The sequence below is a fragment of the Felis catus genome, chromosome B4 (assembly GCF_018350175.1).
Source record: "Felis catus isolate Fca126 chromosome B4, F.catus_Fca126_mat1.0, whole genome shotgun sequence".
Lineage (NCBI taxonomy): Eukaryota > Metazoa > Chordata > Mammalia > Carnivora > Felidae > Felis > Felis catus.
In genome coordinates this window covers 134,122,699-134,138,563 of record NC_058374.1, presented here as the reverse complement: position 1 = coordinate 134,138,563, position 15,865 = coordinate 134,122,699, and the positions used below count along the sequence as shown (strand labels likewise).

At 39.0% G+C, this 15,865-nt stretch overlaps 1 protein-coding gene across 6 annotated transcripts in view; it reads right to left on the bottom strand.

Annotated features, from left to right (window-relative positions):
- The window catches only part of XPNPEP3 (X-prolyl aminopeptidase 3), a 77,157-nt gene that overhangs the window by 10,707 nt on the left and 50,585 nt on the right, over nucleotides 1–15,865 (bottom strand). For 5 of the 6 annotated variants that reach the window (XM_023257515.2, XM_023257516.2, XM_023257519.2 and 2 more), the window contains 4 exons: nucleotides 13,346–13,396; nucleotides 11,846–11,908; nucleotides 10,435–10,548; nucleotides 3,869–3,954 (listed from right to left, as the gene is read on the bottom strand). In XM_023257515.2, the coding sequence (XP_023113283.2) occupies nucleotides 3,869–3,954; nucleotides 10,435–10,548; nucleotides 11,846–11,908; nucleotides 13,346–13,396 (314 nt within the window). The remainder of the gene's footprint in view (nucleotides 1–3,868; nucleotides 3,955–10,434; nucleotides 10,549–11,845; nucleotides 11,909–13,345; nucleotides 13,397–15,865) is intronic. The other variant, XM_023257517.2, reaches the window with a different exon arrangement.

Below are 15,865 nucleotides of genomic sequence, written 5' to 3'. Positions count from 1 at the left end.
TGTTTGAAATACAGGGTTTGTCACAGTCTGAATTTTGCTAATTGTATTCACAGAATGAATGCCTGTGTTTCTCCAAACTTCTTATGTTGAAGCCCTACCCATTAGTGTGGCTGTATTTGGAGATGAGGCCTCTAAAGGAAGTAACTAAGGTAACATGAAGTCATAAAAGCGGGGCCCTGCTCTGACACAATTAGTGTTCTTATAAGAAGAGACACCACAGAGCTTGCTTTCTCTTACTTTCTCTCTTTGTGTAAAAGAGGTCATGTGAGCATACAGTAAGATGGCGGCTGCTTACAAGCCAGGAGAAGAGGCCTCCGGAGGAAACCTACCTTGCTAGCACCTTGATCTTGCACTTCCCAGCTTTCAGAACTGTGAGAAATAAATTTTTGTTGTCTAAGCCACTAAGTCTGTTGTATTTTGTTAACGCAACTCGAGCTAACATACATATCCTCTTAGCGCAGTTCAACATATTCCTTTGTCTTTTTTATTTGTTACAAATTGGCAGTTGGACCCCAAGAATGAATCAGACTCAGGTTCAGTCTCTTTGGTAAGACTGGCTATATGTAGTACTTGGCAAAATTGTAGGAGGCACATAATATCTGATTATCTCTTTTTGTGATCTTAGCAGCCACTGATCCTTAGTACTTATATCTATACATTAATGGGTGTTGCAAAGTGGTAATAATTTTAATTCTCTATTTTTCATTCACTTCATGTAATTTTTTAAATGTTTATATTTAAAAGAGAGAGCGTGGGGCGACTGGGTGGCTCAGTCGGTTAAGTGTCCGACTTCGGCTCAGGTCATGATCTCCCGCGTCGGGCTCTGTGCTGACAGCTCAGAGCCTGGAGCCCGTTTCAGATTCTGTGTCCCCCTTTCTCTCTGCCCCTCCCCTGTTCATGCTCTGTCTCTCTCTGTCTCAAAAATAAATAAATAAACGTTAAAAAAAATTTAAAAAATAAATAAAAATAAATAAAAGAGAGGGCAAGCAGGGGAGGTGCACAGAGAGAGGATCTGAAGCAGGTTCTGTGCTGACAGCAGCGAGCCTGATGCGAGGCTTGAATCACGAACCTTATGACCTGAGCTGAAGTAGGAAGCTTAACCAACCGAGTCACCCAGGCGCCCCTGAGCGCATATTGATATTTCAATTAAAATTTGAGACCACAGAATTTTTATGTAACCTCTCTGTATTTCATTTGCCTTCTTTCTTCTGGGTTCTTGAGGACACAAGGAGGACAGAATTAAAATCATCTTTTACTCTTTTGTTTTATATTTCTTTGTTTTTTATTAACTTTGTATGAGATTAACCAAGATACTTTTTTTATTGCTTACTTTATGTGAAATTAATTTTCCTGAACTTCTGAATGAGGCAGAATTTAGGAAAGATTTTTTAGCATCACAGAGCTTTTTCTTGTTTTGGTGCAGTGGTAAACAATATGGTAGCTTGCTTTCAATTCCTCTCCCGCTCATTCCTTTCCCTTGTCCCGAACTTGCTCAATTTCGATTCTACTTCCAGCAGTTTCTCCTCAATGTGAGAAGGGAGCACAGCACCCTCAAACTTCCTTGGGCCTTTGGAGTGACAAATCTTTCCCATTTCAGTTTCTGTTCTCGAATTGGTCATCATCCTTTCCAGTGAACAGCTATTGGTTATTTGGGAGTTCCTTTGTTCTCAAGCACTTCAGACAGCTTCTTCCACTACTGTTGTTTCCTTCTTCTTCCTTCCACACAGATAGTGATACCAGCCAGGTCTTGTGGTTGTATAGAGTGTGTTCATAAGTGTTTGTACTTTTAGGTTGAAGTGATACCCTATCACCCAGTGTTTGGTTTTGCTACCTAGTTGCTCTACTGTTATTTGACAATTTGGAGAGACAGAAAAACTATGCTTTTGTTGCCATCTCCCCAGAATCCTTGGTTCTTATTTCTTAGTTTCTTATTTCTTACTGAAACTCTCAATCTGTTCACTCACTATATTTATATTTGTTCCTTTAACTCTTTGAACATATCTATAATAGCTGCTTTAAAGTTCTTGTCTGCTCATTGAAATTTTAGGGTTATTCAAGATCTGCTTTTATTGGCTGTATTTTTCTCGACTATGGTTATGTTGATTCTTTTCCTGATTGTTCTCATGTCTAGTGATTTTTTTTTTAATTTTTTTTTCAACGTTTATTTATTTTTGGAACAGAGAGAGACAGAGCATGAACGGGGGAGGGGCAGAGAGAGAGGGAGACACAGAATCGGAAACAGGCTCCAGGCTCTGAGCCATCAGCCCAGAGCCTGACGTGGGGCTCAAACTCACGGACCGCGAGATCGTGACCTGGCTGAAGTCGGATGCTTAACCGACTGCGCCACCCAGGCGCCCCTAGTGATTTTTTTTTAACGGAATACTGGAATTACTTTTGTAATCAGAAAATAAAACTTCAAATTTATTTACTTTATTTTATTTTTAAATGTTTATTTTTGAGAGAGTATGAGCAGGGGAGAGGCAGGTGGGGGGGAGGGTGGACAGGATCTGAAACAGGCTCTGTGCTGACAGCAGTGAGCCCAATGTAGGGCTTGAACTCATGAACCATGAGATTATGACTGAGCCAAAGTTGGACACTCAATAGACTGAGCCACCCTATATATATATATATATATATATATATATATATATATCTCCAGTCTATTTATTTAATTTTAAGTTAATTAATTTTTTATTTTTTAAAAAACGTTTATTTAGGGGCTCCTGGGTGGCTCAGTCGGTTAAGTGTCTGACTTCAGCTCAGGTCTGATCTCATGGCTTGTGAGTTTGAGTGCCACGTTGGGCTCTGTGCTGACAGCTTGGAGCCTGGAGCCTGCTTCAGATTCTGTGTCTCCCTCTCTCCCTGCCCCTCCCTCACTCTCTCTCTCAGTGATAGACATAAAAAAAATTTTTTTTTTCATTTTTTTTTTTCTTCAACGTTTATTTATTTTTGGGACAGAGAGAGACAGAGCATGAACGGGGGAGGGGCAGAGAGAGAGGGAGACACAGAATCAGAAACAGGCTCCAGGCTCTGAGCCATCAGCCCAGAGCCTGATGCGGGGCTCGAACTCACAGACTGCGAGATCGTGACCTGGCTGATGTCGGATGCTTAACCGACTGCGCCACCCAGGCGCCCCCTTTTTTTTTTTTTTAATTTTTTTTTCAACGTTTATTTATTTTTGGGACAGAGAGAGACAGAGCATGAACGGGGGAGGGGCAGAGAGAGAGGGAGACACAGAATCGGAAACAGGCTCCAGGCTCTGAGCCATCAGCCCAGAGCCTGAAAAAAATTTTTTAATGAAAAAAAAATGTTTATTTATATTGAGAGGTTGTGAGTGCAAGTGGGGGAGAGGCAGGGAGAGGCAGGGATAGACAGAGAGAAAGCGAGAATCTCAAGCAGGCTCTGCACTGTCAGCACAGAGCCCGACACAGGGCTTGATCTCATGAACTGTGAGACTGTGACCTGAGCCAAAATCAAGAGTCGGATGCTTAATCCACTGAGCCACTCAGGTACCCCTTAATTTTTTTTTAAAGATTCTATTTTTAAGTAATCTCCACACCCAGTGTGGGGCTCAAACTTGCAACACTGAGATCAAGAGTTGTATGTTCTACTGACTGAGCCAGGCAGGCACTCTTCAAATTTATTTTTTAAAAATGTGAATGTTAATTGGGTGTGTTAACTAGGTGTGTCTAGGTGTCTGATCCAGTGATATGATAAATAAAGCAGTCTTAGAAAGTCATCAGGTACTTTGCAAAGGCAGTTAACCTGAGCTAGAGGGGATGAGTATATTTCTTTAGTCCTTTATTCCTCATATACCCATATTCCAACTCATACTCCTAAGAAGCAGTGGGATCTGTAGAAGTCCTACCTGCCATTGACAGGCCAGGTCCGGGTTATGTCACTCACATAGCAAGAAGACTCACAACCTCCATCCAGCAGCACCATTTCCCCATCCTGCAACAAAAGTGAGATATGTCAAAGTAGGTGACCTTATGATTGTCAGCTATTTCTTCTCATTTAAATTCTCTGTGCCATTCACTTTATATATATATTTAAAAAGCTAACTTAAAGAAGACTAATCTGTGTTCATTCTCACAAGAAACAGCATCTCAATTTTTCAAATGAATTCACATTGACTCAAGAAAGGTGCCACTGCATAGTAGTACATAGGCTCTGGAACCACACTGCTTAGATCATCATAAATGTTACTACTATCATTATTAGTTTTACAAATCCTATGTAAGTTGGTATCCAGGGCCTTATTCAAATACAATTACCCTTAACCATTTAACTTTAGAATATCTCTTCCCCATTTGTTCCCCATCAAAGTACACGTGGGGAAAGAAAAAAAACCTTTGGGTATCTTTACCTTACTTCTTGTCATGTTATATTGAAATTATTTATGTCCTTGAAGACAGGGAATATCTTATTCACATATAAATGAGCACACAACATGGCATGTAGTAGAATAATGGGCTAATGAGTATTTATGTATGTACATATATATAATAGCAACTTTGAAGAATAGATGTGGTTTTTGTTTCTGGTAAAATGCCAGAATACGTTTCTTGTTAGAAAACAACTAGATGCTGGATCGAAAATATATTTTATGAAAGGCTGGCATTACATAATGCAAGAGATGTCCTAAAGACATTTTCTCTCTTGAAAAAAGACACCCTAGAACTGAAACTAGAGCTGAAAGTAGTGATAAGGTAAGCGGTACAGTATATATAGAAAAGGAGATGTTGCCCTGAGGTCCTGCAGCAAAGTGGGGAAAAGGAGCCGGACACTTTTGCATTAATCTAGGATGCTCATAGGGGATATAAGAGTCGCAGGGCACTAGGATCCACTTGACTTCTGGCAAAAGCATAATCAAACAACCTTTGGAAGAAATTTCCCCCAAATCTGGGCTGGCATGATTTCTAAAAAATAACATCAGGCAAATGTGAGCTCACAAGCCAAGGTTGTCAAGCACCTGATGTAGGTCACCATGCCTGAGAGTCGGCAGGAACAACAAATTTAGATCTTCCAGGACTTCAGATAAGGGAATGATTAGATATGGAAGGGCTATTATGAAAGCCTTAAAGGGATAAAGTACGGAATCACAAAGACGAATAAGCAACAAGAGACAACTGACAATAACTCTGATTTGAAAGGGACCAAAAGGAAATAAAAACAACTGCTGAAGTCAATCACCCAGGGGATGGCTGAAGAAGCAGATAAGACAACCAAAGGGGAAAAAAACTAGTTTCATGGAAGACAGACATACTGAAGGCTCTGAGAACATGACAGAGAGAGACAAGGCAAAAATAAACATGAAAGTTAGCTTACTGAGACCAGACAGAGGTCTAACATGCATCTAACTGAGATCATGGAAGAAGTGGATCGAGACAGCGTAGGAGAGACGGTATCTACACCACAGTCTGAGGATTTCCACGAACGCACAGATTCCGGAGGAAGAAGGGACCATAATGACGATATGTAAAAATAAATCTGTTCTTAGACGTACAAAAAACCAGAAACACCAAAGAAAAATAAATCTTAAAAGTAGCCAAAGCAAAAAGAGAGACCCCCATAGGAAATGACAATTATGTTTTGTTTGTTCGTTTTTTAACTTTTTAAAAAAATGTTTATTTATTTTTGAGGGAGAAACAGAGACAGCATGAGCAGGGGAGAGGCAGAGAGAGAGGGAGACACAGAATCTGAAACAGGCTCCAGGCTCTGAACTGTCAGCACACAACCCGACATGGGGCTTGAACTCACAAACTGTGAGATCATGACCTGAGCCCAAGTCAGGCGTTTAGCCAACTGAGCCACCCAGGTGCCCCTGTTTGTTTGTTTGTTTTTAATCGGCAACACTGAAAGTCAGGAGAAAGGGGAATGATATACTACAGGTGATGACTGAAAAGTGAAGATAGTTTCTTTGGTACAGCCTTCATCAAGAATTGAGAATGAAATAAAGATATTTCAGCTAAACAAAACCAGAAAATTTTCTCAGCAACAGACCTTCACCTAAAGGATTTTCTTCAGGCTGAAGGAAGGTGATCCCGGGAGGGCCATCGAAGATGTGAGAAGGAAAGGTGAACATGCATGTAAATAGAAACAAACCTGCTTCTGATGGTTGGAGAGAGCTGTGGTGAGCATAGAGGCAGAACCACAGGGCAGCCCGCTCTCGGACTGCATTTCTGCCAGATGCTTACTACCAAGTCCACACCAGAGCTCTCCCAGAGGCCCCACAGTACCCTGCATTTCTTAAAGCTTGTTGAGGACCTTGCCCACTGACTTCACCAGAAAGGACCCTTGTAAACTTTCAGATAACCAAAGCCAAGACTATGACCTAGAAGTTCTCAACTTTTTTTCTCTCAGGCCAATTTATCTAATAATGGCAATACTTTTCTGTCCCTGTACAGCAACACTGGTGCTTATTCTCCAGTTTTTCAGGAATGAACACTATACTGTTTAGGAACAGACACACTGGTGGTAAAACCAGGAAAACAAAATAAAATGGATTAAAACAAAAGTCAAGATGGTAGAAGACAGAAAGATGTACTTGATATTGCCCAGGGGACTAGTAATGTTCTTTTCATCCTAGATGGTAGACACATGGTTGTTTATTTGATAATTATTTGTAAGCAGTACATGATATTTATTGTGTGTTTTTTAAAGTTTATTTTGACAGAGAGTGAGCAAGCAGGGGAGAGGCAGTGAGAAAGAGCCCAAGCAGGCTCTGCACTAGTAGAGCCTTGACGTGGGGCTCGAACTCACAAACCATGAGATCATGGCCTGAGCTGCAACCAAGAGTCAGATACTTAACTGCCTGAGCCACGCAGACACCCCTATTTATTGTTTTTAATATACATTTAACAACTTAGGCAAACCTTATGGACTATAATGAAAGTGCAAAATCCATCCTTAAACACTTATAATAAGAAAAGAAGGATGAAAATTAATGAGTTCAGTATCTAATTTAAGAACAAGAAAAAAACAAGAGAATAAACACAAAAAGGAGAAGGGTGAAATTAATAAAGGCAAGGGGCCAGTGTAATGAAATAATAAACAAAGATAAAATAGCATTAATGATGAAAACTTGGTTTTACAAGAGTAACAAAACCGAACAAACCTCTTTTTTTATTGGGATTTCCTTTTTTAGTCGAAGTTCTCGAGGTATAATGTACACGGTAAAATGCACAGATTTTTAAGTATATAGAGTTAGGTCAGTTTTGTCAAAACCCATGTAACCACTCCCTCAGGTGCCTTCCCAGTCAATATTCCATCCAAAGCAACCACTGATCTGATTTCTATCAATACAGAGTGGTTTTGCCTATTTCAGAACTTCATACAGACGGGATCATAGAGCGTCTAATTTTTGTGTCTGACTTATTCAGTCAGCACAATGCTTTGAGATCATTTATCTGTTGGTAGTACAGTGGTTTGTTCCTTTTCATTTTAAGAATACACCACATAGCAATTTCCTTACTTAATATCCTGGTAAGAGACGCCTGGTCTATCAGGAGCAAACTTGCTATAAACATTCATTCTTGTACAAGGCATTTTGTGGACCTACGTTTCAATTTTTTTGGAAAAATACCTATAAATGGAATTGCTGGTGCATGTTTATGTTTTAAAGAAACTACTAAGATTTATTAGAAAAAATGAGAAGAGGCAAAAATATATCAAGAATGTAAAAAGGTACATAACTGTAATTACAAAAGATTAAAAGGTAAGACAATACTATGAGTAATTTTAAAAACTTAGACATAATGGTATAAAATTATAACCTACCAAACTGTCTCAGGCAAAATGAAGTATAAACTGATATAATCACTTTGGAAATGTCTGGCATTTTCTACTAAAGTTACAAATATGCATACCTATGACCCATCAATTCCACTAATTAAGTATCCTTAGACAAACTTGATGACTCATATACTAGGAATACGTACAAGAATGTTCACAGAATATTGTCCATAATGGTAAAAACCTGGAAATAATAGAAATGTCCACCTAATAGATATTTATCATATTAATAAATTAAAACAGAAAACTTTATAATATTTATTAATTCATTTAAAATAACAATAAACCTATTACATTTAAGATAAACAGCATTTAAAAAAAAATTTTTTTTTCAACGTTTATTTATTTTTGGGACAGAGAGAGACAGAGCATGAACGGGGGAGGGGCAGAGAGAGAGGGAGACACAGAATCGGAAACAGGCTCCAGGCTCTGAGCCATCAGCCCAGAGCCCGACGCGGGGCTCGAACTCGCGGACTGCGAGATCGTGACCTGGCTGAAGTCGGACACTTAACCGACTGCGCCACCCAGGCACCCCTAAGATAAACAGCATTTTTAATGAAAAGTAACTATTTTTCTAAATAAAAATAGTTAGAAATGTAGTGTACATTTTTACAAATCTCTTCGTCTAGCAAAACAAAAAACAGCTAGAATCTCATATCTGCTTTTGCCTTCAATCTGGTATGATGTTGATGTCATAAAGCCTCTAGGGTCCATCTCCGCACGCTGAAGAGAACGAGAGTGAAAGAGACGCATAATGTCTGGGTATTCTTATGAAAATATATTTAACCTCATGGACCACACTTTAACTGCTGTTCCACACTAGAACAAACCACAGTAGCATGCAACAACATACTGTGATACGAAAAAGATGCAGATACAATATTTGAAATCTATAAAGTTCAAACATAACCAAAACCAAACTACGTTAAACTCTATTATTCATTAGTAGTAAAATAAAATGAAAAGCAAGGAATTGATGACCACCAAAATCAGGGTGGTGGTTATCCCATCAGGGAGGGAAGAAATTATCATTGGGAAGAACCACATGGTGGAAAAGCTTTTTAGGGGTGGAAGGCTAGTAATGTCCTGATTCAGGCATTCACAAACTTTTTCTGTAAAGGGCTAAGTAGTAAATATTTTTTACTTTGTGGACCATACTGTTTCTGATGCAACTATTCAAATCTACCACTGTGGGAAGAAAGCAGGAACGGCTGTATTCCAACAAAACTTTATTCACAAAACAAAGGAACAGGCTGGATTGGCCTAGAGAGGTGTAGCTTGCCAAGTATGGACAATGGTTACGTGGGTGTTCATTTTATAATTAATATTAAACTTTTCCTTTAAGTTTTAAGTACTTTACCAGTAGTTACATTTTATAAGAATAAATGTTTGTTAAAAAACAGAAAGCTTTAGTATATTAATGAAATTGAATCGGTAGTTCAAAAAGTCTACAAAGGAAAATATCAGGCCCAAATAGGTCTACAGGGATATTCTACTCAATTAAAAAAAAAAAAAAACAACAACACATTAAATCATTTCATAATATTAAAAACAACCTAACTCATTTGATATACAAATCAGAAAAAGATAGTATGAGAAAAATAAGCCAATTTCATCCATGAACATAGATTATTATATCCCAAACAACACATCAGCAAGTTGAAAATAGCAGTGCTACAGATTAAAACAGAAAAAAAAATGCTTAATTCCACTGGTAATTAAGGTAATGGAAATTAAGACCACAACGAGATGCTGTTTTACACCAATTAGAATGGCAGAAGTTAAGAAGTCTGATAGCATCAAAGGATAAGAGGATGTGGTAAACAGAATTACGCACCACCAGTAGGAGTATAAATAGGTACAAATACTTGGGAAAAAATTTGTATTATCACACTTATGAATAAGAAAAAAAGTTCCCCCAAACTACATATAGCAGTATATAATTTTTATATAGTTCACAAACAAGTAGAACTAACTAATATTGTTTGGGAAATCATGTATGTGTGATACAACTACATAAAAAAAATCAAGGGAATGATGAACAAAAATTTAGGGTACCAATTAGTTACCTCTGGGAGGGAGGCATTAGGATAGCAGAGCATAAAGATACATACAGTATTGGTAATGTTCTAGCTCTTGAGCTGAGTGATTGGTTCATGGGTATTCATTTAAAAAATATGCTGTATACTTTACATGTATGCTATATTTATTCTTTTGAAATTACTGAAAATTAAAATAAAATAAAATTGAAAGTGGACTTAATAAAGTTATATACAATCTTTACTTGTATAGTCACTTGGGGAGAAAACCATAAAAGGTAGGTTCCCTCATACCTAATAAGGTACTCTTAAAATCTGTCTGCTCCCAAAATATGCTTGATCCACTGTTGCCACAAGTCCTTTCAGAAGGAGATGAGCAAAGGCCTTAGAGTAGAATTCTTGGCTCTGCCCTAATGAGTTGCCTAATTTTTTAAGTTTATTTTCCACATCTATTAAACAGGTATGTCAATAGTTGCTCCTATCTCAAAGTACTAACATGAGGATCAAATGAGATAATGTCTGTAAAATCATTTTATAAACAATAAAGTGGTTTGTAAGTGGCACCATAGGAAGCGGCACTGAAGGGCATTTCATGTACCTTGATGAGCTGATTATTCTTCACATAGTGCAAAGTGTTGGACCGATTACCTCCAGCGACCACAGGCGGGTAGGCTAAGATGTCTGCACCGCGGGCCCGGCATTCAAATTCGAACTGAAAAACAAGAGCCAGGCATGACGACAAGTATGACTGAAGACAGGATTTCCTCCGGGCTGTGCCAGCCAGGGCTCTCCTCGACAGTCCGTCCCTCCATTCAAGTACTTCTCTGTCATTTCTGGAAAACGAGTTATCAAATCTAACCAAACTTCTTATGCTCCCATTTCAGTCTATTTTTTATTCCCCACTCCAATCCTGTTATTTGACCCTATTATTATGTCTGCTTGGTTCCTCTGAGTGCTCCAAATTTCCCAAGATTTTCAAATTAAGTCCAGAAGAGAACACAGAAAACTTACAATCAATGCTGAGTACAGAGATACAGTCGAGTAAAGTTTCTATCTTTTATTCTTTTTTTTAAATGTTGATTTTTGAGAGAGAGAGAAAGAGAGAGAGAGAGAGAGAGCAAGTGGGTGAGGGGCAGAGAGAGAAGAAGACACAGAACCCGAAGAAGGCTCCAGGCTCTGAGCTGTCAGCAGTGCCCGACGCAGAATTTGAACTCACGAGCTGTGAGATCATGACCAGAGCCGAAGTTGGATGCTTAACCAACTGAGCCATCCAGGTGCCCCACTATTTTTTATGCTTATTTAGATAAACAATGGAATACGGCTTGCATTAACAACACTTCTGCATTACTAATTTCAACTTTTCAAATAGCTACCAACCTACATGTGCTGGAAAAGTGAAAAAGGATGCCTGGCAAATGGTAAATTCTACCAATTTCACTTTGTCCTAGGATGGAGCATGCCCATCCATGGAGCTGTCTCCAATACTACTCAGATTCTCCTCCTGTGAGAGGAGACACAATCGTGTCTTTGCTTCTTCATGTGTTCTACTTTGCAATTTTCTTCATTTAATTGTAGCTCTGAGTATTTTAGACACATCTAATACATTATCAGTGATGTTTAAGAACCAAGTCCTCTCCACTGATATCCCGGTCACTCCCATGAAAGCCAACTAGAAGCCATCTGCTAATGAACTACTTAATATTTTTGCCTCCAACAAAACCTTCCCAATCTTTATTTTTTTTAATGTTTTATTTTTTATTTTTTATATTTGAGAGAGAGAGAGACGGAGAGACAGAGAGACAGAGAGCGAGGAGGGGAGGGGCAGAGAGACAGAGACAGAATCCGAAGCAGTCTCCAAGCTTCAAGCTGTCAGCACAGAGCCTGATGCGGGGCATGAACGCAGGGCTGGAACTCACGAACTGTGAGATCACGACCTGAGCTGAAGTTGGACGCTTAACTGACTGAGCCACCCAGGCACCCCAAAACCTTCCCAATCTTTTAAAGCTCACCTTAGCATAGAGAAAGCCTTCCTCCACAGGAGCTTTGCTGGCGAACATGGTCTCTATGAAAGCCTGCAGACAGAACGGAGAATGAAAAGAACAGTCTCATTTTAACTGTTGCTTACTCAAACATTCAAAATACTGGAGCTCAGGTGAAAAGCACCCTTCTCCCCAATTTTGTTGACCTGAAGTTGTGACTTTGTGAGCATGACAATATAGATTCTGAAGAGGAAACTATTGCTTTTAGGACTATGTGACTGATGACAGATTTAGTGGAAAGGGCACCCAACTGTCACACTCAGAATATACGCTGTATGCTACAATAAGCGACACAGGAACACATTTTGCCATTTCTGTAACAAAATAGCCCAGAAATATATGAAATAATGGATTGAATGGTCCAGTCTATAGCAAGGTTTCTCAACCTCTGCACTATTGCTGACATTTTGGACTAGATAACTGTATGTTGGGAGGTGGGGGGATTGTCCTGTTCAACGTAGGATGCCAGTAGCACTCCCCAACTGTGACAATAAGGTATTGCCAAATATCCCTTGAGGGACAAAACTGCCCCAAGTTCAGAGTCACATATAGTATAAGTACTTATACTATAAGTTTAAGAGTCACATATAGTATAAGTACTTAAATTATTTCTCTGTAGTAGCCACAGTGCATGTGTGTGTTTTCTACTTTTATAAATATATATGCTTAAAATTCACCACTATACCCCATGCCAAAAAAGATTTAGATTAGCTTACACGGATGCACAAAATACAACAAGATAGCATAAATTCATGGTAGAGTTAAAAAAAAAAAAAAGCAAGCCTTAAGGGGAATGGAGCTCAACAAAATAGTAATGTATACCATAATGACCTTCCTGATGACAATAGCAACTGTGGATAGACCACAAATATAACTGAGTTTTCTAGCAGCCAGTGTGAAAAAGGAAAACATCAGCTCTATTTCCCATGCCTGTGGGATAAAAACAAATCAGATGCACAGGGATAGGGCTATATGATACCATAGCTAGAAACGAATTTCTCTGGAGTTGCTATGTTCTAAGAGTGAAGGCAACGTGGGAAGGAATGTTTTTAATAACATTTCTCTAAATACAAGGCAATGACCTCACCATAGAAGAGCCCAATGGAGGATAAGTGAGAGGGATGATAATGGAAACAGCTTCAGGGCTTGCTCCTTTTCTCATTCTGATCTTCTCTCAAGTTTCATCCTTAGGCCTTTCTGATCACCCTGCCTAACTGAGCACTGGCGCTACTTTATCCCTTCCACTGCTTCATTTTTCTCGAGATCATTGAATTCCAGCTGACCATACAGCATGCTTGTTTCTTGTCTTTCAACTGGAGTGTACACTGAGGACAGCGACACACGGCAAGTCTGGGTTGCTCACCACTGTGTCTTTAGAACCTAGAACAGTACCTGGCACCACAGCAAATACTCCATTTTAAATATCTGCTGAATTAATTAAATTTAAAGCATACTTATTTACGTACATACCCACGCAAATGCTGATGAATAAACTGTTGGCACTACATTTTCACCACGAAGCTAAAACAAAACATAACAAGAGAAGAGTATGGGATCTCTAGTGAGGCTCATTCACTTAAAAGAGGGATTTGTCTTTTTTTTTTTTTAATGTTTATTTTTGAGAGAGAGAGACAGAGTGCGAGCAGGGGGAGGGCAGAGAGACACAGAATCTGGAGCAGGTTCCAGGCTCTGAGCTGTGGAACAGAGCCCGATGAGGCGTTCGAACTCACAGACTGCGAGATCATGACTTGGGCTAAAGACGGACGCTTAACCGGCTGAGCCACCCAGGCGCCTTTGTCTTTTTGTTTTTTGGCTCTAACCAGCACCCTTTGTCTTTTTATTAATTTCCTTTCAAACCTTTACTGAAAGGCACGCGTGTAAGCATGTGTGCCTGTGCACACATATATACACACACATACACCCTTTTGTCTATGCATTCATCCATTGATGGACATATGGGTTGTTTGCATCTTTTGGCTACTGTGAATACTGCTTCTGTGAACATTTGTGTACAAGTATTTGTTTGAGTACCTGTTTTTAATTCTTCTCCTCATACACCTAGGAGTGGAATTGCTAGGGCACATGTTAATTCTGTTTAAGTTTTTCAGAAACCTCCAAGCTATTTTCCACAGTGGCTGAAACATTTCACAATCCCACTGGTAATGTAAAAATGTTCCAAATTTTCACATCTTTACCAAAATTTGTTTTTTTCCCTGTGTGTGTTTTACTTTTATTTATTTACTTTTTAAGTTTTTATTTTCATCACCCCGTACTCATCACAAATGCACTCCTTAATCACCTATTTCACCCTCTCCTCCTACCCACCTCCCCTCTGGTAACCCTCAGTTTGTTCTCTACAGTTAAGAGTCTCTTTCTTGGTTTGTCTCTCTTTTTTATCTCCCTTTTGCTCATTTGTTTCATTTCTTAAATTTCACATGAGTGAAATTACATGGTATCTACCTTTCTCCAACTGACTTGCTTTGCTTAGCATTATACTCTCTAGTTCCATCCATGCCTTTGCAAATGGCAAGATTTCATTCTTTTTTTTTTATGGCTGAGTAACATTCCATCGTGTATGTGTGTATACACACATTATACATATATATACATACTACTCTTCTTTATTCACCAATCAATGGACACTTGGGACTGCTTCCATATCTTGTCTACTGTAAATAATGTGCCTATAAACATAGGGGTGCACATATCCCTTTGAATTAGTGTTTCTGTATTCTTTGGGTAAATATCCAGGAGTGCAATTGCTGCATCATAGAGTGGTTCTATTTTTAACTTTTTGACGAACCTCCATACAGTTTTCCAGAGTGGCTGCACCAGTTTGCATTCCTACCGAGAGTGCAAGAGGGTTCCTTTTCTCCACATCCTTGCCAACACCTGTTTTGTGTTTTTGATTTTAGCCATTCTGATAGATGTGAGGTGATGTATCATTGTAATTTGAATTGCATTTCCCTGATGATAAGCAATGATGAGCATTTTTAAAAAATTGGTTAATTTTTTAAAAGTTTATTTATTTGAGAGAGAGACCGTGTGTGTGCACAATCAGGGGAGAGAGACAGGGGGAGACAGAAAGACTCCCAAGCAGGCTCCATGCTATCAGCAGAGATCTCTATACCATGAGATCATGACCTGAGCTGAATCTTAACCAACTGAGTCACCCAGGCACTCCTGATGAGCATCTTTTCATGTGTCTTTTGGCCATTTGGATGTCTTCCTTGCAGAAATGTCTGTTCATGTCTTCTGCCCATTAAAAAAAAATGTTTTTATTTATTTTGAGAGAGAGAGATTGAGAGAGGGAGAGAGACAGAGGGAGACAGAGAATCCCAAGCAGGCTCTGATATGGATCTTGAACCCACAAACTGTGAGATCACGACCTGAGTTGAAATCAAGAGTCAGACACTTAATGGACTGAGCCACCCAGGCACCCCTTTCTGTCCATTTTTAACTGGATTATTTGGGTTTTTTTTGAGAGAGGGGCTCAGTTTTATAAGTTATTTATATATTTTGGATACTAACTCTTTATTGGGTATGTCACTTGCAAATACCTTCCCCCATTCTGTAGGTTGCTTTTAGTTCTGTTGATTGTTTCTTTCACTGTGCAGAAGTTTTTATTTTGATGTAGTCCCAACAGTTTATTTTTGCTTTTGTTTCCCTTGCCTCAGGGGTCCTATCTAGAAAAAAGTTGTGATGGCCAGTCAGAGAAATTACTGCCTGTGCTCTCTTCAAGGATTTTTATGGCTGTAGGTCTTTATTGAGTTTACTTTCGTGTATGGTATAAGTGGTCTAGCTTCATTCTTTTGCATGTTGCTGTCTAGTTTTCTCAGCACAATCTTATCGAAGAGGCTGTCTTTTCCCCACTGGATATTCTTTCTTGCTTTGTCAAAATTAATTAGCCATATAATTATGGGTTCATTTCTAGGCCACCTATTGTGTTCCACTGATCTATGAGTCTATTTTTGTGCTGGTACCATACCG